At 52.4% G+C, this 23,198-nt stretch overlaps 3 protein-coding genes across 3 annotated transcripts; all 3 read right to left on the reverse strand.

The window, feature by feature from the left end:
- Positions 1-3,753: 3,753 nt before the first annotated feature.
- On the reverse strand, positions 3,754-10,016 carry LOC34617321. The gene is made up of 6 exons (XM_026334480.1): positions 7,908-10,016; positions 7,613-7,720; positions 7,115-7,324; positions 6,596-6,744; positions 6,351-6,438; positions 3,754-6,114 (listed from the first exon to the last, which is right to left on the reverse strand). The coding sequence occupies exons 1-6, from the start codon at positions 10,014-10,016 to the stop codon at positions 3,754-3,756; spliced, it is 5,025 nt and encodes a 1,674-aa protein (XP_026190265.1).
- Positions 10,017-13,974: 3,958 nt separating this feature from the next.
- Positions 13,975-16,166, reverse strand: LOC34617322. The gene is made up of 2 exons (XM_026334481.1): positions 16,060-16,166; positions 13,975-15,202 (listed from the first exon to the last, which is right to left on the reverse strand). The coding sequence occupies exons 1-2, from the start codon at positions 16,164-16,166 to the stop codon at positions 13,975-13,977; spliced, it is 1,335 nt and encodes a 444-aa protein (XP_026190266.1).
- Positions 16,167-16,956: 790 nt separating this feature from the next.
- On the reverse strand, positions 16,957-21,704 carry LOC34617323. Its single transcript, XM_026334482.1, has 10 exons — positions 20,890-21,704; positions 20,030-20,505; positions 19,709-19,840; positions 19,341-19,421; positions 18,980-19,080; positions 18,471-18,615; positions 18,088-18,170; positions 17,697-17,881; positions 17,390-17,475; positions 16,957-17,069 (listed from the first exon to the last, which is right to left on the reverse strand). Exons 1-10 carry the CDS (start codon positions 21,702-21,704, stop codon positions 16,957-16,959), a joined length of 2,217 nt encoding a protein of 738 aa, XP_026190267.1.
- Positions 21,705-23,198: the final 1,494 nt, after the last annotated feature.

The following is a 23,198-nucleotide window of genomic DNA, read 5'->3' on the forward strand; positions in this document are numbered from 1 at the left end:
TGCGAAGATGGAAAGGAGAGGCGGAGTAGGCTACCAGACGATACAATATAACGCAAGAACGTTAACGGACCAACGCGCTTCCAATAACACACTTGTCTATCTACCACCCTCTCACGCCGAACAGCCACTCAAAGGCAAAACAGTCAGCAATCACACTTGGCGAGAACTAGCCAAACGCCGAAGCCTGCTCTGCTGCAATTGCCCACACGGTGCTACTCCTTTGTCAGTCAAGGTACATGAAAGAGCTTGCAGCTTCCAGGAGAGTGGAAAAGCGCACAACCGGGACCAGGGCCTCTCATGCGCTGGTCAATGCTGCGTGAAGCCACTTCACCACAATGCCGTGCTTCACGCATCAGCGAAGTGTGCCCTCGTGCGTTAAACAAGGTGCCTGAAGAGCATAGTCTTTGAAGAAAACACTCAGAACTGCGGAGGAGGCGAGCGGAAGGCGATGCAGAATTGAAATATGCGGGTCGGCTCTGGAGTCTCGAACTGTAGGGAGAAAACCTGCGGTCTACCGGTGACTGTCGCACGTCGTAAAAGTGCTTTTTGAGGAAAATTAACAAACTATCGGGTTTAAGAGGATAATGGCATGCAACACACGATGCGCTGCGGTGTTGCAGTCACCCGGCGGCTGCACAATAGAACCACCAATTGTATCCACATATCTTCTCTTATAAAGAATTGAGTAACAAGCAAGGAAAATACAGAAAGGGTTGATTTACGACTAGAAAATGACAAAACATCGGCGGTAAAGCCACGAAACCACACTGGTATTTCCTGACCGGCAGCCGCAACATCATTACACCACAGCCAGCGAACGAATGATTAGCGGATCACCATGAACCATCCCGCTATATACGTTATTCTTATTTAATTTCTCTACTAAAGTCCACTTGTTTTCATTTCACAAACATCTATCCTTCATGTAGTCGCTTTTCTGTGCTTTAGCTGCTCTCCCAATAGAGCACGCGACACCTGTCAGTCTCACAGTTGCCAGAGACATGTAAGCACGAACTGTACGTTAATTGTACGGCACGTGCCGCAAATTCAGCTGTGTTTCCCCCTGTTAGGTTAGACTTGTGCACTTCACCCGCACACTTTTTAGTGCTAATTCTAACAGTTTGCGTAACGCGGGGTAAATGAGGCGAGGGAAAGTTGTGGGCATCTCAGAGAAACAAATCATGTAGGCGAATTGCTAAGGATTGCACTCGAATGTAGTCTTGCCGCTACTCATAGACACGTCGTACTATATTCGATACCTCAACCCAAACGCCTCCCAGAACCACGTGCTGACACCCAATGCTGGATACTAGGAAAGCAGTGTTACGCTGTGCACTCAAGATGCACAAATACCGAAACTAGAACCCCTGCCGTATTTTAACTAGCAAGGTCCATCTTTAACACTTCCTCCAAGGTTTCTAGTAGTAGGTAGTTAAATCCATGCTCGACATAGAGCAAATTCAAAGTTCTTGAGTGCTTGCCAAGAGAAATCTCACCTGCCTCTGCTTGCGTCCCTTAGAGCTCCTAACATGTGAGGCAATGGGAATCTAAGGTGCGCGTAACCCACGCTGTTAGCACTCCGAGCATTTACACGTAGTTGCATTGAGCACCTAGCCCCCACGCACACGGTATTGCTTCATCCTGACTCAATCTATCAGTACGCTACAATAAATATAAGTTGTACGAAGAGACCGACCAGTCAATGCACACTAAATTAATATTTAATCAAGAACAGCAGCCTGCCCGCTAGACCCTCCTTTTGCAGTGGTCCAAAAGCAGCAACTTGGCTATATACCACACTTTCTGTATTTAATCAAAATTAGGAACGAGGTAACTACATTTTAGCCTAACCCTCTGTGATGTTTCATTTGGCTACTTAATTCAACCACCTGCCTTTCTGATAAACTCTGATTTTTCGTGCTGCTGCTCTCCTGAGGAGTGACGACAAGGCTAAGACTCTTCCGCTGTCCCGCATTTAGGTGGTCTCGATGCACAAATTAAACACATGAGAGAGTTTCTTTGAAATAGGAAGAAGATGATGTAGCGTATTGAGCTAGCCTTCAAAAAGTTTTCCCATTACTTTCGATTTAAGTATCACGAGGCCGATACAAGGAGGCGAAGTGTTGTGTGCATGTAGGCTAGATGCTACCTCGGACTAGCTGTGGATGTTCGGAGTGCTTAAAAGGCTGCAGCAGTAGGCACCTTGGCTACTGCTAGTCTATCATGCCGGACCCTTGAGGGGCGAAGTTATGGAAAATGGGGAGATTATCTATTGGAACGAGATTTACGATATCGGGCCCATGCAGGCCCTGAAGGGCGCAATAGACACGTTAATATTCCACTTCTGATCGACAGACCTCATGAATCACACAAACGCGCTTGCAGGAAGTTGTTTAGTGCAGCCTAAATGTGACAATTTCCCCCGTCCCAGTGTCCATGATGTAACTCTCCAGATACTTGGCGCACTTAGCCCAGTGTATTCTGCAGCAAAGAAACTGTAAGAACAGCCATGCCAAAGAGTGATCAATTATTTCATTCTTCTCAGCAAAATATAGCTAGCTTACTAGAATATACCAGAACGCAGCTTGGCCCCCATTCTCCGTCCTATCATGACAAGCCCCTTGGTGAAGCAGGCCAAGATCCTCTTGAAGGAGGTGGGCTCAGATCCGCTCGCAAGTCGTTAAGGCTCTATTCAAAGTCGTTGTAGCAGCTTTTGCCTGTAGAGTGTGAGCCTACCATATGCCTTGTGGAAACAAAACAAGTCTGCATGATTAGGGCGTCGTGTGTGTGTGGCCCTGCACCAAGATACAGCGATAGCCTGGATTGCCTTGCGGATTCAGGTATTTGCACACCTGCCACCCTTCTTTCGTTACACTCCCAGCTGGGCGCGATGTGACCGACGAGTGAAGGTAGATGCCGTGAGCAAGGGGATCACAAACGCTCTTTCAAGCAGAGCTCGCTTTCTTCCTCTGGTTCTCCCGTTTGTAGAGAGCCCGAAGAGGAGGCCTCCAGCCCGTCGGGGGCATCCTTGCGCATAGATTCACAGAGGGACAGTATAGCCTAGCCCAGTGCAATCCTGAGCACCACATGAGGTCTCACACCTTACTGCATCCATTAAGGTTGCCTATGCTGTTTTGGAGTCGGCATTTATCATGCCTAAGCCCGGAAATCGACACCTGTCTGAGCAGAGCTTTGAGGAACACTTCCTGAGCTAGCTTCAGGAAGACGAACGCTGCGGCAAATGCGGCATCACTCCTTGCTGCAGACTCTTCGCTGCAGCAAGGTCGGATTATCCTAGGACTGCGCCTCTAACTGTCGGTGTGTACCACTCCTACTAGCACTCTCGCGTCCGCTGGCTGGCCATTCCTACAAACTTCTGCCGCGTTTTCGTGTCTGTAAATCTGCGAATCCTTGACCACTGGTCGCCCCACTGGACTTCTTGAAATGCAAAACTGAAATTCGCAGTGGATGGCGTGGTCTGTGAAGCTAAAGGATGGACACCCCCACGCAGGGGGCTGTAATTTCGGAGCTCGTCATGTGGGCCGCACACTCAAACCATCAAGTGACACCATGCATTCAACGTAAGCTGCTTCTTACTTGAAGAGCACGCACGAGGGCATCGCCCTGCGCAGTTAGAGTCTTCGAAGCCAGCACGAGTATTCTATATGCTCTGGCTCTCTGCTTTTGCATAATTCATGCATCAAGGGCCTTGTTTGACTTGGGGGTACTCCCGGAAAGCAGTGGAAAAGGCACCTACTGAACACCTGGCGGTCCCTTTGCTTTCGGAGGTGCGCCCTTGGCCGGAGGTGGTGGCCCCTTGCTCGGTGGCGGGGGCCGCTTTACAGCCTCGGGGGCCCCGTCTACCGGCTTCGCAGGTGTCTTCACCCCCTCAGGAGGCCCCTTTACCGCTTCCGAAGGTTCGTTTACCCCCTCGGAAGGGGCTTTTACCGCTTTCGGAGGCCCCTTTACCGCATCGGGTGGGGTGCCCTTTACCGCTTTCGGAGGCCCCTTTACCCCCTCGGGAGGAGGTCCCTTTACCGCATCGGGTGGGGTGCCCTTTACCGCTTTCGGAGGCCCCTTTCCCCCCTCGGGAGGAGGTCCCTTTACCGCATCGGGTGGGGTGCTCTTTACCGCTTTCGGAGGCGCCTTTACCTCCTCGGGAGGAGGTCCCTTTACCGCATCGGGTGGGGTGCCCTTTACCGCTTTCGGAGGCCCCTTTACCCCCTCGGGAGGGGGTCCCTTTACCGCATCGGGTGGGGTGCCCTTTACCGCTTTCGGAGGCCCCTTTACCCCCTCGGGAGGGGGTCCCTTTACCGCATCGGGTGGGGTGCCCTTTACCGCTTTCGGAGGCCCCTTTCCCCCCTCGGGAGGGGGTCCCTTGACTGCCTGGGGTGGGCCTTTTGGCACTGGAGGGGCCCCTGCAGCCGAGGGCTTTGGCGAGGCCGTTTGCACTGCGGGAGCTTGTAGCTTGGGTGCTGAAAGCTCGCCCGTGGCGTTGGAGGGGAGTTCCTCTTTAGGCACTCCCACGTGGATCTGTGTGGAAGCTGCGGCATCAGGCGAAAGATTACTCTTGCTATCTGGAGGCGCTTTTTTATCTGCAGCCGGAGAGGGCTTTTCCTTTGCGTGCGGAGCAGGGTGCTGCTGGGAAGGCTTTGCGGCGCCTGTTACTTTAGAGGAAAGCTGAAAGCCCGTACCGCCGGTTGCTTCCTTCGACGATTTGGGGGCCGTTTTCAGTGCATCAGTGTCTCGTGTGACGAGGTGTTTTTGATGCATCGGCGGTTTATGAGAGGGCCTTGTGGCGCCTGATGCGATGAGCTCGGAGAAAAGCCAGGGAGCATCGCCTACCATTTTTTCTTTGTTGCGCTGTTGTAGTTCCTCTGGTCTCGGGGTGTCGAAACGCTGGTGCATGCGGGTTGAGGGGCCTTGGGGGAGGAGCTCTGGCTTTAGCATATCTCTAATGACAAAAATCTGGTGCAGGACAAACTGCCACCCCTCGTTAGTTGCCTTTGCCTCCTCGCGTGTCTGCCCCTCAAGCTGCAAGTCGTTTACTTGCAGCAGCCGCTCCTTTCGAGTGACAAAGGCATCCCAGGTGCTTAGCAGCAGATCCGCCGGCGCAAAGCCCCTGTTCGACTGCAACCTGTACATATCGTACGTGCAGTGTCTCGTGAGGAGCAAAAGAATTTCCTGAGCCTTTCGCGTCCTCTCCAACATTGTTTTGGGGAAGAAAAACAGCTCGGAGCTCTCCGGGCATGCGGCGGGCAAGCGCACATCCACCAGGGTCTCCTGGGAGATGTAAGTGCTGTCTTTGACGTAGAAGCCGAGATGCTTGGACTGGACCGAAAGCCCCGAAAGTGCAGCGCATGCGCGATCCCCTTCCCAGGCAAGCCCCCTAAAGTAGTGGGTGGCTTGTCGTGTCACTCCGGTGGAAACGGCATGCAGCACGGAAAATCCCTCAGCCCTGCTGACCTGGTCCGGATCTGCCCCGTGCTTGAGCAGCAGTCTGCAAATTTCCGTATGCAAATTATAGGCCGCCAACATCAGGGGAGTCTCCCCACGCAGCGTCGTGGCATCTACAGGCGCTCTGCAATCCAGCAGAGCCTGCACCGTTGCCACATGCCCCGAGCTGCACGCCAGATGCAGAGCAGTAGCCGCCTCGCTGTTCAGGGCTGCAATGAGAGCTCCCGCAGCAAGCAGCTGTTTGCAGAGTTGTTCCTTGCCTTGACTTGCGGCCAGGTGCAACGCCGAGCTTCTTCCAAGTAGCTTATGCGTAGTCGCATTCAGCAGACGGCTGCGATGTGACAAAGCCACCGGTTCCCCTCCGTCGAGGCTTGCATCCGCTGCAGCGGACGACCTCTCTGGCCGGTGAGGGCTGCGCTTAGGGGACTTCAGGCCTGGCCAGCTGGTGGCGGCAACTTCCTTTCTCTCCAAGAGCTCACAGCGCTGCAAGAGGTGCCGCAAAATAGCTGCTTCCCGTCCCGACGCCGCATCCTCCGCGCTTGTCATCTGCTGAACAGCAATGAGGTTCTCATGCATGCCCAGCGCCTCAGGAGAAAACTCGTACGGCTTTGTGCCGCTGCCAGCCATTGCCAAGAGGGCCGTCACACCGAGTGCTGTCTCGTGGAAGAGGTCAAAGCCCATCTTCAAGAGCCTGGCGAGTAGGAGCGGACAGCAAAGCGACACCCAACGCAAGAGGGAGAAAGATATGATCTAGGAGGCCCCCATCAAAGGTCGCAGCAGTTAAGCATCACGCGACTCTCGCCGATCGCGACTAGCAGGAACGCAAGCGCAAAAGTTTTTGTTCCAGACTTCCGGCAGAACGCTCTAACCTAGCCCGCGCACCGCGCGCCAACTATGAGAGGCGGGCTGACTGGCTGGCTGGCAAAGCTAGCGACGCTAGTTGTGCCGAGGGCAGCGGCAAGGCCATTGAGGGGCCTCCACCTGGTGGGGTGACAGGACCGAATATGTATATTGATGCCAACGCAAGGAGAAGCCTAGATGCAGGCACCGTTTACTCTTTCACGCATACAGGAAGCAACGCGGCAAGTAGGAAAGCTGCGTCGGACGAACCACCTACTCGCGGACTATGGCCACCTGCCGGTGCAGACAGGCGAGGCCTAGAAGCGTCAGTCCTGTGGGGAGATGGGGGACGTCTTTCATTGCCAAAAACACTTGAAGGCTCAAGGGAAAGCAGAAGCCACCGCGAACCAAGGCGGAGGCAAAGAACATGGGGTCAGCCGCGAAGTGCTGTGCGATGTTCTGGAGCAAAAAAACGCATAACCGGCATCCCCCTGGCGATTGGCAGGGGATACAGCGCACTGCCTCTAGTGCATATTTGCGCTAGAGGCAGACGGTCTTGGGAGGTGTGGAGGCGCAAATGTCTCAGAGACAGCGAGCTCTAGAGCACAACAGAAAGCGTGTCCCCCCCCGTGATCTTTGCCCTGGCAGACGCTCGCCAGTCCAGCAAGCTGCTCGAATGTTTCGAGAAGCGGCTCCTGAAACGTTGGCTAGGCTAAAGAAACTCCCTCTGCACCCTCGAGCTGGCATGCATGGTTACCTCTTCAGAGCTCGTCCTGCATCCCGTGACTTGCCGGTAAAGACCCACAAAGACGTCAACAGTTTTGAGCACCGGCTGATGCAGCAGCGGAGGCGTTGAAACGTTGAGGAGGGCTGCGTATCTCCGCAGCTTCTGCTGCAGCACAATGGCTAAGCTAGAGTCGTTGCCAAAGCAGACAGAGCAATTCCAAAGTGCCGCATACAAAGGACTCATTAAAAAGTGGGCAGGAAGTGCAGGGCCTCGCCGGCAGTGCTGGTTAAGGCTCATTGCCTGACGCACAGCGTCCATACCCACACAGCAGCAAGCCGCGATTGATGCGCGACGTATGCAGGGCAAAAGCAAAGTACACACACTTTGCAAGGAAGGAATACGGAGTAGTGGGGAAGCTGAGTGACACGCGGAGGCGATCCTGGAGGCAGGGACACTGTTTTGCCCCGCCTAGCCATAGCCTAGCGCCTCTGGCTGCCGCCGTGAAATTTCGTTTTGAAAAAAAATCTCCCAGCTCCCTTTTGAGCAACGCCTCGCCACTCACAGGGGACTGTGCGCGAGAGGACGTACCTGGTAGGTCAAGTCAGAAAGTCTGACATTCAAATCCATCTTGAGACGGGAGCAGGGGGGCAGTACGGTTTCTGCTGCCAGAGCTGCTCGCCGGATGTATATGAGGGCCTTGCACAAGCAACGTGGCATCAGACGATCTGGTCAAATGTGCGTTTTCCGGGGTGCCCCAGGCACCTGCCGCACTCTACTGTCATGAAGAGACAAACAACGGCGCATGCATAGCAGCGCTCTCACCGGAAAGCCAAAGGGGCCAAAGGGAGGGGGTGGGGTAGGGGGTGGGATGGCGCAGTCTCACTTTGATGGGGTCTTTTGCGGGCTGAGACGCCAGGAGGCCTGCCAAGATGGTGTGTGTGTTGAACAGGACGGCATGCTGGGGGTGCAGCTGGCTGCTGTACCTCTGTGCAAGGGCAGTATAGAGCTTGCGTGCTTCCAGACGGGCACCACTCACAAGCCTTCTCTCTGCAGCCGCTTGCAGTTGCTCAACTTCGCGCTCGAGGACTGCACAGCTCCGATTGACGTAGGCAGACGTTAAGCCGCAGTTAGCGCACAGCCATTCTTCGTCGAGGGACGCATCACCTTCCAAAGTCCCCTTCTCACCCGCAGCCTGAGGGCTCTGGCTATCCGCTGGCCTTGTCTCCCTTCGTCTCGACTCAGATGTCTCCGCTTCTTGCTGCGCGGTGAGCGAATTCGCCTTGCGCACTTGGCCTTTTTCAAAGGGATTTTCAGGCATCGGCACCGTAGACAGAGCTGCAGTATAGGCATTGAGGCGAGAGGCCAAAGACTTGCTTTTGTGCGGGCTAAGGAAGCCCCTTACACACTTGAAGCATCGGATGCCCCGTAACAGTCTGCCGCCTTCTGCGCTGTCCGTACATCGGATGCAGCCGCATCCAAATATCCGCGGGGACGCTGTGACCCCCTTGCGTTCTTTTTGCGGCTTGAAGAGGTCTTCCTCAAGAGAAATGCACAGGCTCCCCCCAGAAGGAATGAAGCTTAGAGCTCGCACGGCCACCAGTCCATCCTCTTGCAGACACACAACACACGTGGGAACGCAGCTGTGGTGCAGCAAAGCGACCGCGGGTGCTAGGACTTGACCTATCGCTCCATCGGGGTTCCTTCCGTCTACGGCGGAAGCAATTGAAGGGGAGGTCAAAAAGGTAGAGTACTGCCACAAAATGAGCATGAGCTCTATCAATTCTCTTTCTTCGAGGAATAAGAGAAGATGCGCGGGCAAAACGCGCTGCAATCGGCGCGCTAGCAGCGTAAGTTGCGCGTACAGCTCTGGTTGGCCCCTAATGACCGCCGCCCTATATGAATTCAGCTGCAGCAGCTGTTCAACCACGTCCGTTGTTGCATTTTCACCCTTGTCGCGCTCATCCCCCTGGTCCTGTCGGTTCTGCCGTTCCAGGCCAGTCTTCACAATTGTTCGAAAGATATGCAGCACGGTCGTGGAGCTGAGCTTAGACTCCTTCGCTGCTGCCAGCAACAAAGGAATCGCCTGGCATTCTAAGGCATGTATTCGGCTGTTACGCATAAGGCACTCCCATGAACAAAAGGCAAAGGGACAGGTGTACGGCTTTACAGGACAAGAGTACCCCCTACTGGGGTCTTCTCGATCTTGCAGACAGTGGAAACAGCTGGTGTAGATTTGACCAGACTCAAGCATCAGTGGGGTTAGTACAAACGGTCTTTGCCGAAAAACGATTTCTCCTGGCTCCAGATCTCGATTTGCCATGGCAGCCACATGAGTGCCTTGCCGTACGACTACAACAGGGGCCGTCTCCACGCTGAAAATAGAGTCAGAAAACTCCATAGAACCTGATCGGTGGCTATTTAAGGGCTGATAGGTCGCAAGAGATTTAGCCAAAAACGATACAGGCAGTTCACACAGCTGCAGGAGAGACTGTTCCTCTGAATCGCGAAGCAACCGCAACAGCATCCGGTTTCCAGGGGAGTTGTGAATCGCTCCCCACAAGCACTCGCACACCGATGCAAATCTTTTTTCCTGGGTGTAAATGTCAGCCAGGAGAACGAACCCGTCAGCATTCCGAGGGTTCCTGTCGATGAAGCAACAAACTGCGACCTCTGCTTCTTGCAACCTGTGGCTCTGCAGCAAATAAGCCAGCATGTTCTGGAGGACAAGCAGCTCCTGCAGCTCCCGCCGAAGCTCACCATCCTGGATCTCTTTGTTTCGCGTCTCCTCATCATCTGAGTCGCTTTTCTCCACGCCAAGATGATGTTCCCCCCCGTTGACGCTTGGCCTGTTGGCGGTTGCTGTGCCCTCCAACTGGGCCTTCAGGACTGCCTTCTCTGACTGAAAGGTTTGTTCATTTGTGTATACTGTCGTCAGACCCTCTGGGAAAAGCCTGGAGATGCCCTTTAGTTGAAAGAACTCGGCAAACAGCATCTTTTCGCGGTGTTAGACCACCTGCCTTTGTGCCTAAGAGCTACGGAATGCCACAAATAGTCGATTTCTGCATCAGTTTTAAACTAAATAACTTAAAAATATACAGCTGAAAACAATTTCATGGGGCGAAGCTCCGGTGTGCGAAGAGCATAAAGTTGTCCAGACCACTGGGCGGCTACCCGTGCAAACGGTCACCTGACAAGTATTGGTGATTTTTGGAGGCACATGCAGCTCAACAAGCTATTAATCATGATGCTTACCTTATAAGAGGTGTAAGGTGCTCAATAACGCACCATAGCATCAAGGAACTTGACCACCCACGCTTGCCACAATTATTTTCTTAATCCTAATTGGCAAGCTCCGAGGCACTGGCATGGTGACGGGCTACCTTCTCCTATTGCCACACATCAGTGATGAATTTGTATACTTGAAGGAGAAGAGTGGGGGTCGACTTGAAATTTGGGGAGTTGGTTTCCTTTGCTGCCCTCATCTGTGCCTGCATACCCACCCTTCTTTTCTGCGAACGTGGTATTCTGATGCTTTGATTCCCCGCAACAAAAATACACATAATGCATAAAATAGGCCTTTTGACTGCAAATACAACCTACGAACCTCTACTGTGTATAAAAACTGGAAGAGTTACTGCTTCATGAAGTATACCGCTGCCCTACTGTGTTAGTGCACGCTTTTAATGAAGAATTTTTCTCGGAAACTCCCATAGTTCATCCGCCTATATTCAAAAATACCCATTGAAAAACAGATGCACCAATCGATTTTGAAATGATGTTATGCGAACTTGGATCGTATCAGCACCGTCTTGGTGTTTTTGAGAATGGTGTTACACAGTGCCTTCTCCAATAGTAGTGTTCCAGCAAGGTTGATTTTTACGTTCCAGGTATAAGTTTCCAGCTATTGACGTAGGAAGGAGCTTTGGTGGCCTCCTGTACGTGGAAACTTTTTTTGTATGGACCTATATTTTCAGCTCCCGCAATGTTCTGACTAGTCAGATGCAATGTAGGCACTCCCCGCTATCGATACAGTGGCTACGCACTCTGAGATATATTTTTTCAAGCGATAAGGTCCTTACTCCGCTTGTCGACGGCGGCTCTAGAGCGGAAGTTTTCGCATAAGCACTCCAAGGAGTTGATGGGTTATTAAGCGCACCCGCTTCTGGTAGCAACGCAATAGCTAACTACGAAGGTCTACCAGCTTCATTTTGCTCTCCATAAGACGCAACCCGTTGAATATCATAGCATGGTCATCAACACGCTACGAGTAGTTCTGGATAGTTTTATCTGCTTTCCGGTGGACCACCAACAAATATGTTTGGTTTTGCATCCGACTTTGAAGCCGGGAGAAAAATCGACTTTAATCATTGAAGCACACGAAAAGCCAACGCATGAGTATGTAAACGTAATCAAAGCTTTACAAGTACTTTCCTCCAAGCTACCGTATGATGCAGCTTTTTGCTCTACGGCCCTCCAAGTGGGCCTTGTCCGCACTCGTAATGGGAAGGACAGCAAAACACGAGCAGCGCCAGACTGCATAGCTGCCCATTCTAGCTTTCGTAGTGTGAGAAAATCAGCTAAAGCTAGTTGGTACCTGCTAGCCGAGTATTTTTATATGCATCCACTACAGTTCTAAGCGATGCCTTCATTAGCCAAGTAATGGCCGTTGGTGAAAAAATGAACACAGGAACTAGAGAGCTTGGTAGATGTTCCACACAGCACTGAGGCGGTTTCAGCTTTCCATTATGGTCAGAAAAGGAGAGCATGGGGAAACACCACATAAGAACCAGGATTGGTTGCAATTTGAGCTTACCCATACTTTTGAAGAGCGAGGATTTCCTCAGGGAGCTCCATGAAATCCATTGCCAAGTGGCTGCGAGGAGCTGTTTGTTTAGGTACCTCTTTGTAAAAGACTCCCAACTCTTTGCTTTCATCCGATACGAGCCGTGGCCATCTTCGCTGTTGGCTACCTGTATAGCATTTCACCGATGTGCTAGGTGGTAGATCGGCAAGTCGAGCTCTCTCTGCTGGATTCCATACTCTATAAGGGCCTCTGGCTACCTTCTCAGAGTGACACTATAATCGCAAGTCAGCCTGACAAATAGCTGTCTCACGGCAAAGTTGGAACTCGTGACCTTGATTCTGTGTGTTTCTCGCATGCCTCAATGCGCAGTGTAGCCCTAATGGGGTGTGAACAGCTCGGCAGTCCTAAACTTCTCTGGCCGCTGAGTGTCTGTTATTCCAAATTGAACAGTATTACACACAGCTATCATAGTCTTTGCACGTGTTAGCCTATTCCGCGTACACTTGTCGGTAGAGCCGTGGGCAAACTTTTCGCAAGCGCAGTATTCCTCCGTACCACTGCATGTATACATGAGGTCAGAAGATTAAAAAACGGTAAAATTGGTCTAATGAAAGCCCTTTCTGGAGGCTGTGGGGCCTAAGTGGCACTGTCCTGCAATAAATAGGAGGCGAGGAAGGAAACGACTCAGCAGAACCCCTCATGTTAACAAACGGCTAGCGCACCGCCCAACGCGACGTATCTCAGGGCAACGCTTGAATGAGAGCTCGAATTTCCTTCAAATTTCTAGCAGTACATCTGAGGCCTCTTTGACACTTCTTGCTCTCCCTAGGAGAGCATTAATGTCCTGGAGCTCAATTTCCTCTGATATGTGCAACGAAGTGTACTGGCAAAAGGTCGAACTATGAGCTCTATCGGGTAGCACTTTGAAACTCCCTGATTTACCTGTATACATCCATCGCGCAGGCTCCTTGCGTTTCTCCCGCTGAATCCCGTCAGGAGAAAGCCTGTCTTTGCGTTAAGTACTGGTCTTTTCCATGACCAAAGCGTAGCAAAGTCAGCATTGGAACAACTCTCTTGCATGCAGAAGCACTTTGGGCGATACATGGAGCCCAGGAGTCAACGCTACTGAAGATGGCGGATATAGGTTGACAAGCATGCCTCTTGCTGACTGCTGCAGAAATCGTCGAGAGTGTCAGGACAGCTGTGTAGAAGTGTCCGTCCGTGAGTTTCTGTTGCCATATATATATATATATATATATATATATATGTATATATGTTCCCAGTTGGAGAGTCACACGTTAAAGTGAAAGCATGCATATGGATACAGAGACCCTCCACCAGGCGTCGATCGGACACTGAATGCGCAAATTGGGAACTTCCAGTGCCCCGGAAGCGATCTGGAGCGAGCTGACCATGGTCATAGGCATGTAACTAGCCATACGTCGAGCTCTGAGTGGCTAGCCAGAGCTCTGACTAGAGTTGGCTTGGCACCGTGATACAGAGTACCACAGCGAGCCACTGAGAGTTAGGAGAAAGCCGCAGGTCTCCACAAAGGTCAGGCGCTCTCCCCACAAGACCATTGCTACCGCAACCTGCAGAAGTGTTTTGACGTAACCTGCCACTGAAAAAGATAGAGGAGACGTCAAAGAAACAGTCCAAAAGATACTGGTTCCCAACATCAGTGTAACAACACCTGTGTGAAGCAAGGCACACGCAGATATACCTAAGGATGCAACCACAGGGTATTTAATTCGGCCCGCACATATGAATCAACATCAAACGAACAGGCTTGCTCTCTCTACATCTTTGTTTTTCCAGCACAGAAAGACTCGGGTTGGACATACGACGTATTCCAAGAAAAAACTTTAAGTACCACATCTCAATGCAGGATTTACGGCATACACGCAGTATGCCATGCTAGAGCTGTGCAGTGAATACTGGCGGGTGAAGCACATGAAGTGGCGTGCACCAACAAGCTGAGTCTTGCTCAAAAACGAGCTGCCGCAAAGGCAGCTGCAGTCCTCTTTCAAGCAACAACGTAGCCAATACTACTCCGTTTCCACCCTGCGTTCCACCCATCCAGCTGCTCTCTGGTAGAGCCCGACCAGCTGCATGAACTCATACACAAACTTTAACATGGAAACAGTTACGCCACCCTGATTTTGGGCTTACCCAGTCCGAGCACTTGCGAAATAACTGTGGAATTCATCGCCGTTCCTTCTGCAGCAAGATTCCAGAGTACTCGTGGCTCGTCTGAAAGAAGCAAGACGATCGGAAAGAGACATATCGCATTTAGCATGTTATAAAAAACACAGAGAGGTTCAACGCGAGCCCGAGGCTCCTTCCTCTCCGTGAGACCCTTGCTAGTGGTGCCAGATGCGAATTCCTGCTGATTTTGCTGCTCTACTTCCTCCAGCTCAGTAAAAGACCGAACAGCGCTGGTGCACTCAGAGCGCGGGTGTCTCGGTTGTTCCGTTTGCTGGATCGACTTGCAAGGCTCAAGTTCGCTTCTCTCCGAGAAAGCAAGCTCCTCCATTGGAGTGTCTGCACCCCTAAGGCTGCGAACGCCCCTGCCACTCTCAGCCGTTTTGCAGACGTCTCCAGATGTCTTGACGACGACCGCAGTAATGTGAGGGGAAGCGGCTCTTTCTCGTTCTGCGAATGAGCCCTTGCTATTTGTATGCGTGGATGCGTATCCATTCCTAGGAACTGCGTCTGTGGAGCTGCTGCTGATGAGCTGATACGCCGAGCGCACTTTGGGGCCGTGAACAAGATCCTCCTCTTCCGCCTCTAGACAGTTCAATGTCGCCTTCATTTGCACTGTGTAAGCAGCTTGAAACAGAGAGGCCAAGGCCCCCATGATGTACCCCGTAAGGGAGGCAGAATCGGATCCTACTGCCGTCATGAGAGCGAAGCCCGAGGCAACCAGAAGACAGGAAAAGACCTCTCCCTTCAGCACCCTTTGTTTCAGCCAAAATATCGACAAGAGAAGCGAAAAAACGAGGGTCAGTGACCGTGCCACCTGATATACACTGACTTGAACACGCTGCAGACACACGTTGGCAGAGCCTATCATCCCGACAAAACACAGGGACAGGGGTAACACCCGAAGCATGACTCGGCCTTTAACCCGTATTGGTGGGAATGCAGCTGCAAGGGCTCTTCCACAGGCTGACCGCCGGCTGCTTAGGGCTGCAACAATGACAGACACAGCCGAGTAGACTGCCAATCCCACTGCCTGCTGCACCCACGACAGAAAGAGAGGGGTGGGGACCTTTCCTGCAACAAGGTACTTGGTCCAAAACACTGTTAAAATGGACAGTGTGACATAGGCCCCCAGTGCCGCGCATTGCTGTGTAACGCGAACCACGCCGCTCCGCAGCCCACTGCTCTCCGCTTTCTCATTCAGTTGTAGCTCAGATGCACAGCAGCTCTCCTGGGGACCGCTGCAACAGCAGCTGTTGCTGTTGGTGTTGCTGCAGGTCAGAGAGGTGCACGTTCGGTCCATGAGGCCCTCGCCCTCAGGTTCCTGCAAGCCGCTAGTTGGAGCTTGGCCCCCTGAAAAGAGGGAGGAGGGGTTTGCCTGCTTTAGAGCAAGTTCGATTGAACCCTCCTTGCTCCTTTCGCTCGTAGTAGGGGAAGAAGATGAGGTACGGATTCTGCACCCCGGCGTACCGAAGAGGTGTAAATTGGCCATCGCTTGCGTTCAGCCAAGAAACGTATTTCGACTCAATAGTAAGCAGTCCTAATGTGTTGTTTCGTGCCCTGGGACGGTGTTGCAAGCTGCATGGAAGACTTAGCCGCAGGCTCCCTCGAGCAGTGCTTGCTTCTGGCTGGAGGGGAAGTAATCGGGCCAGTACCAGCTAGCTGCAGCTCGAGATCGATAAATAGCAACGCAAACAGGGCCTAAAACCCTGGCCTCGAGCTTCACTTCCCTGATCATGCGGCCCGTCCGAGGAGTAGACAACGCGAGAAGGTCTGCCGCAAGGGATCAGCTGCGGAAATCTGGCCATTCAAAGGGAGTGCGACCATGCTGACGTGCTGTCGAGCGGTTTCAACATTTGGATGAATTGCTAAAAAGGTCGAGCGACGAGTTAGCGTTCAATTGAACATCACCGGAATAGTGGTCTTACCATAATAGTCCCGAAGGCTGACTAGAGCGTGCACAACAGAAAATGCCGATTTCTAAAGCCAGCACAAGATGTGAACCATTGTGTTTTCCCTGAATCACGAGGCTTTATCTGCCACCTTACGTGTTTTGGGGTAGGGGGGAGGGAATACGCCGCCTCTCCCTCGCACAGAGCCTACCGCTGTTGCGCATGTGCTTGGTACTGTCATGCCCAGCGTCTCTCTCCAAGTGTCTCCTCCAATATTGCAGATCTAGACCTTAGTACTTGCTATTCTCTTTACCTTTTTGACTCAGGCTTCCATAATTCCCCCCCTCTTTCTCATCGGTGATTGCAAAGTCGCAACCTCCTAGTCACTGTAATTACAGACCTTATTTGAAAACTCGAGACCTCGATATGGACCCGCCGGCAAGAGTGTAGATGACAATTTATATTTTCAATATTTTATTGGTGAGCCCGTGGCAGGCAATGAATTGCGCGCGTACGCAGGTGAGAGCGTCGTCCGCTACGAATATTATTTCCCTTCAGAATGCATCGAAAGGCACGACTACACTGCATTGACATCGGTTAACTGCCCTCAGTGACTGCAACCCTAGTTCTCCACTATGAGTCTTCTGCCCCTTCAACAGAAGCCAAAGCACAATTAAATTTGCAGAATGATGACAAACGGCTCATAAATCGCCTGTCTTTCTGTTCCTCAACCAACACGACCAAGCACACCAGTTTCACCCAGATAGTGCATGCAACATGCTCCCTTTGTAGCGGCGTGGAAAGCAGCGCGCTCCTACATATTTACGAGCACAGCTAATCGATACCCATGGAATTCCTCATGCGCACTTGCTGTACACGAACAAGACTGGATATCTTCCGCTAGCTTTTAGGTCTAATGGGAAGTTTGACTGAGGCGATGAGCTCTTAGCAGACGCGCTGCATCTTCGCGTTTTGGAGGAAGAGAGTCTTGTGCCTCCCTCGTGCTAGCTCCCTCCTCTCCAAGCGGCCTATTACTTCGCTGCCAGAGTACGCGATGTTACTTCAGGCATAATGTAAGACATATCCAGTGGATAGCAGTCAAGACCCAGACCTACCGGCGAGTGGTCGCTAGCAATCAAAAAGGCTGCATACGAAACATGCAAGGATTAAAGAAAAATACTATCAGAGCAAAGAAGAGGGTGGGAATGGACATCTAAAGCATGCAAAAAGACACAACATAACTCACACACATTCCCAGTGTGAGCGGCCTTGCGAATTCCCTGCGAACTAGTAGAGGAAGGGAAATCCGCTTTACAAACAAGTCGTGCAATCCGATGCGTTCCAGATCCATGGACCCTCCATTTTAGACCCTAGCGGCTACAACACAACTGCAGACTATCCTAGAGATGAGGTGAAGACTAAAGGTTAGGATTAATTCTGGTTGGGAGAGGGGGGACCACGGACAAGGGCGCTTTGGCAGAGCGGAGAAGTACACGTTGGGCTGGAAGCGCACGAGGGAGGACATCTCGGGGAGAGAGCACTTGAAGACTCTGTCGGTCCACTGAATTGAAAAGAGTAAACAGCACAACGCACACCTGAGAGCTCCGGGAACGCACCAGCGGTATGGTGCAGCGCAGTCAGGAGGCTCGGCAAGAAGGCATTGACACCACTACAAAACCGGCACTGCAAAGTGTTGAAAACGCGCACAGCAGCCCCTGTTAGCTTCGCTTGAGTTGGTCGGAGCTAGAGGGTGGTGAGGGTAACAGCGGACTTTGTGCTGAAATCCGCACATACCGAAGGAACTCGGTCCTGTAGTCTTGAGCCCTTGTACCACTGCGTAACCATTTGAGTTTGGTACTCCTGTTCAACCCACTTAGGCTCACCCATGTTGACGGGAGGTCGGCCATCTGCCTTTTTGTAGGTAGGGGGAAAACAAATCGGTGCCTCGGTAAAACCCTAAGAAGCAGCGATAGTGTAAAGCACCGCGAAAATGCATCCTAGATCGATTGGCCAAAAGGCGTTTCTGGCCAACAGCAGGTAACTCGAAACACGAATCGACTCGTACACCCCTGTGCAGTTCCGCCATCTAACCCAAAGAACGCGCAGCAAGGCGTTTTCTCCTTTAAAATACCGAAAGGCAGCACGCCTTTAAGGGCACTTACAGAAGCGCGCATATCCTCTCCACTCTGTCCCATCCACTCATCAAAGTTCAGCAATCCCCTGAGAGATTGTTTTAGTAGAGTAACTGAACGCCAGTAATACAAACCAATACCCCTAAGGAGACATGACGCCCTTGAATTCAGACCCCTTTCTCCCCACGTTACCTGTATGCATGGGAAGGGTTTAAAAGCGGACGGGAGAGAACCATTAGCTGAATCCCTGGTGGCGGGGGAGGGGGGAGGGAGGGGAGCTGAACGCGAGGCCGCTCCTTAAAAAGCAAGACACAGGGAACCCAAGTGCGATGGAGAGAACAGAAGGATTTGACGCGCAAATGGACAGACGTAGCAGCATCCAGAAGTAACTGCGCAAAAGCGCAAACCAATACCTGCTCGTTGCGCTGTCATGCGCTGAGTTCTGAAATTGAAGTCTCCCATCCAAATGACATGATGAAATGCTTCATTCCAGCTGGACGCACCGCCATAAAACTCCAAAAGGCGCTGCTCCACCACAGCTCGCGCTTTCCTCCGATCCTGAAATACAGAATGCGGGCTCAATGGTGTCGGCCCCTATTCCCAACGAGGCCCACACTGCCTGCACCCCTTCCACTTCAGCTACGAGGTGTCCATGTCACTGGTTATTAGACGATACAGGAGCACACACTGCTAAGCTGTCGTGCATGAGTCTAAGACAGCGCTGATTCTGAAGGGCCATGAGCGAAGACAACACGGCAGCCTTTCAAAGCATCTGCAGAAAAGAAGCATCTTCAGTGGGGTGCGATGCGCCTGCATGCTTTTGAAATCAAGACCGAAAGGCTACAAAACGCATCGGGCTGACGCTTAAGCAGCAAGGGAGCATGGCAAACGGTGAGCATGCAAGCTGAACGGGCTGCAGCACCTCGGGAGACGTCGACGGCATGTGGCATCCAATGAAGCAGAAAAACTGATTCCATATCTTCAAGCAGACGCTTACGCCTCCCTTGCTCCCAGACAAGAAGCCTGAGGCAAAAGCAGCATCACCAGCCAGCACCACCCGCACATTCCCAAACATTCGCTTGACGTAAGAAACACGCAGATTCAACCTTAAACCGCTAAAAGCAAACGACACTGGTTGCTACAGCAACAGATGAACGTCCCCCACACGATCGTTGATGCAGGGGCTTCCATGGAATTCCGCGCTTTATTAGAGCGTGCGAGTAAGGTCTCCATGTCTAGCGGAAGAGCACAGCGGTGGCATGACCTTTGGTGCCTCAACGTACTGACTGATGCAGCCTTGGAGCTTACTAGACTGACCGGCATACCCTCGCCCTCGAGATCTTCTCTGGCCCAAACGGCCAAACCTGGAAAACACAACCCCACCACCCGCCCCCTCCCCCGCATTCCGCCATCCGTGTTTATCTCACTCCCTCGTATTTGGGAGCTCTACACTCTCTTGGGCAGCTCCTGCCCTCCCTACACTGGAAAAGAGCTCAGGTCTGTAGACCCTTGGTGAAAACGCAGAGAATTCAGCCCCAAATGCCGCTGTTCAGAGGCCCTCTCTAAACGGCCAGCAGCGCCTGTGAAAAAGCACTGGGAAGGATTCGCCATAGACAAGGTTTTTCACCTGCTCCCTGCATGCACGACATACTGGTGCTCTTGAATTGCATCCACGCGCCATCGCCGAGGCCCGAGAGCTTATCCTCCGAGAACTTGATTCTCTTGTAGGAGACTCCATTGACAGCCGTTAGGTACACCGTTACTGTGTTGAAGATGGTTTGCCCTGGAAGGTGTGATGTGAAACGCACGAACGCACACGTCGAGGCAGCACAGAGCGGTGGAAAATTGTCCTCCAGCTGCATGCTGCTCTCTCAGCCCGAAGGCCTAAAGCAAGCCGACCATCAAATGCGGAGGATGGAAGGAGCTCAAGAGTGCGCAGAGCAGGGCCTTGCCAACCGGCCTAAGCTCTTACCCAAGGTCTCTTGAAGAGAGACAACGTACACGTCATAACCCGGAAGCAGCCACTCTCCTAGGGGCTGGTCTTCTCCTTGTACTGCCGTCAACTGTCGGGTGCTGGAACGCAGAAGGTCTCCCCTACGGATTGTGCCTCTTCGTGTCAAGGGGGGTGAAAACCTCACAGAGGGCGACTGCGCGACAGCAGCAGCAGGCTCCTGCGGCTGGCCATCTCCTTCCGCTTGACCTTCTGCCTCATTGCCGTCAGAGCTGAACAAGGTCTCAAAATCGCCATCCAGTTTGGCAATCACATCCGCCGGGACCTCTTCGGGAAGGCACTCGGCTATCACTGAAGAGGGCGATACTTCCCCACTTAAAGGGGAAGGAGTTTCCGAACCGCCCGCGAATTTCTGGCTCCCCGAAATCCTCTGTACGCAAACTGCAGTTTTCTGGTTTGTCAAGAAGTTTACTGGGAATTCCTGATATTGACAGTTCCTGCAGCACAAGCACCATCAGAAGGCGAGGCACAAGCAGACTCCTCCCCCTAGAATTATGTGTGCATGTCGAGGCCTGCCTATATTATTCAAGGGCCGTACTCTAGATATAGATACAGCTGCTCGTGCATATGCAGATATAGGTATAAACACATTTATATGGATATAAGATATGTGCCTCATCAACGCCCCTTTGCTTGTATCTGTACAATTATTGCCACGCAAAGCGTGTTCATGCATGTGTGCACGAAAAACACCGACTTGTCCATGAGTTGCCCCTAGAAGAAGAGAGCTACTACTGCTGCTTAGAAAGCGGGAGGCGAAGGCCTAAAAGGGCAAAGGGAAGAAAACTCGAAAGAGGGGGAGAGATGTGCGGCTTGCTAACCACGTCCCGCAGAAGACCTTAACGGGGGGGGCCCCCTGCATCGCTACGCTTATATGCCGGGGTCCCATGGGAATGTGTTTCTTGGGAGTTGTTGACGCCAAGGCCTTCTCCATCTCTTGGAAAGCCTTGAAATATGGAGCTGCAGAGAGCAGCTTCTCGCTGGAGAAGGACAAGCCCCCTTGCGCGTTGGGAATGCCAAGCCGTCCTGGGGGCCTGCTGCCGCTGTGCTGCGCGCTGGCGAACTGTGAACTTAGGGGGGTCTGAGAAGGGTTGTCTTTCTTAGGGGAGCTCGTTGCACACTGCGACTCGCGGTCTGAAGGCGCCGAGAATGTCGTCGACGCCTGTGGTTGAGGACTTGAGGGTGCTTGTGTCAGTTGAACCCCCGCAGCCTCACACGCGCTCGACGGCGGTGTAATGCCCCGTCTGTCTGCAGACACGGGTGTAGACTTCGTCCTAGGCACTGCTACTGCGTCTCCTGCGCCTTTGGCCGCCTCTTGGCCTCTGTCTTCCTCGAGAAGGAGGGGTGCCTGAACAGTCGACGTTTTGAACAGGGTGTTGCAGTGCACCAGCGGCGCGCGAGGCGAAGTAGGCGGTGCCTGGAAGTGCGCGCCTGGACGCGCTCGTCGGGCATGGGGAGGCCTTGTCGCTCCTCTCTCTAAATGCGTGCTTACGCCTTCTTGGAACGAAGATATGGCTGGATATCCGGGGGGGCTATGCGGGGGGCTTTGGTCTTTCGGACTCAAGCCAACGTCCTCTTCGTTAGCCCACCGGTTCTCCCGACTCAGTGTCGGAATCTGATCATCTCGAGAAGACATCTTTCCCGACGCTGCAGCAGAAGTCTCACTGCCACCAGGCCAAAAGAGGACTTATGACGATGAAGGATGATGACACACGCGGGGGAGAAGCGCGCACGCAGTAACGCGGGACACACAGGCAGCAGCCCAACAGTCCGGCCTCTTTTTGTTTGGTTCCGCGAAGAAAGAGGGTGGCCTCAATTGTGAGTGAGGAGGCAGCGTCAGGTTCGCTGGACACTTCACGCACCGAGATGCCAGACACTGGCTGGGGCCTTTAGGCGTGCTAGTTGCTTTCTCAAGAGAGGGAGGGCGGAAGGAATACAAGCACGGCTCGACGACTCGCCGAAGACTCGCAGCTCCTGGGGTCGCCTCTAAGAGACGAAGGAAGGAGAGAGAGTCCACACGTTCGGAGGATTGGCTACACACAGGACGGCGCCGCAACTGAAGTGCGCCAACCACCAACCGTGCCCTGCAACGCAGCGGTGCGAGGAAGGAGTGTTGCGGACTGCATGGCCAGGAAGTGAATGGACACAAGGAGCTCGCTTTTGCGCCTAGAGGCTCAGGGAGGCCTTTGAACGTACGCAGGAAGAAAACGGTAACGGCTACGATAGAGCGACAAGCCGTGAAAATCCGAATAAGGCGCCACTCAAAATCTATCTGGAACTGCTACCTCCTATCTATTCCCATGACCACATACGCCCGTCAGCAAGCGGTGATATATATAGTATATTTAACCAGCAAACACAAGGCTGTAGTGGCTGCTCCCAAGGGGCTGCGCACGGGATGCCTTCTAAGAACCCTCTAGTTGACTTTGTGGATTCAAATTTTAAGTTGAAAACAAAGAAAACTATAGCAAATGATAATTTGAGCGATGCAGCATGTGCATGCAACTACAATCTGAGCTCTAAGAAACTCTCGGTGGGCAGAGAGGCAATCATGACAAATAAAGGCCGTAGAGAAGACTCCTTTAGCATTAATACAACAAAAGATCGAGAAAACGCTCGCTATTGCCTACTAAAGGCAAAAACACTCACAAGGGAGCAGATCGATTGGCCGCATGCACAATCGCTCATTCCTCTGTGTGATTTAGCTGAGAGGAAGAAATTGCGGTAGACCCTGAAGGATATTCTACCTTGGTGCTTTGTTGTCTTATTCCGCTAAAAATATAGGCTGTGAACACTACTTTTTGTGTGATCTAAGAATCCCGATACGGGCCGCTTCGCGTTTCGCCCACGCTTTTGTGGTCGTCTAGCTGTTTGGCAAGAATTCGACATCGCGAAAGAGAAGGCCGAGGGAAGTCACCGAAACTGAAAAATCAAGCATAAAACCATGTGATCATTTTCGCTGGTACGGCTCTAAACACACAGCTCATGTCGCTCGCTAGGTCCGTGATTACACTCAATGAAAACGAATTCGTCTTCCGCACACCGGGCTGCACATGCTTTTGTATGATCCAAATTTTTATTCTTAAGTGGCTTTTGTCGTTGTTTAAGGATGGTCCAGCCAGCATTCAGC

The sequence above is a fragment of the Cyclospora cayetanensis genome, unplaced genomic scaffold (genome assembly GCF_002999335.1).
Source record: "Cyclospora cayetanensis isolate NF1_C8 unplaced genomic scaffold, CcayRef3 CcayRef3_contig_43, whole genome shotgun sequence".
Taxonomy (NCBI): domain Eukaryota; phylum Apicomplexa; class Conoidasida; order Eucoccidiorida; family Eimeriidae; genus Cyclospora; species Cyclospora cayetanensis.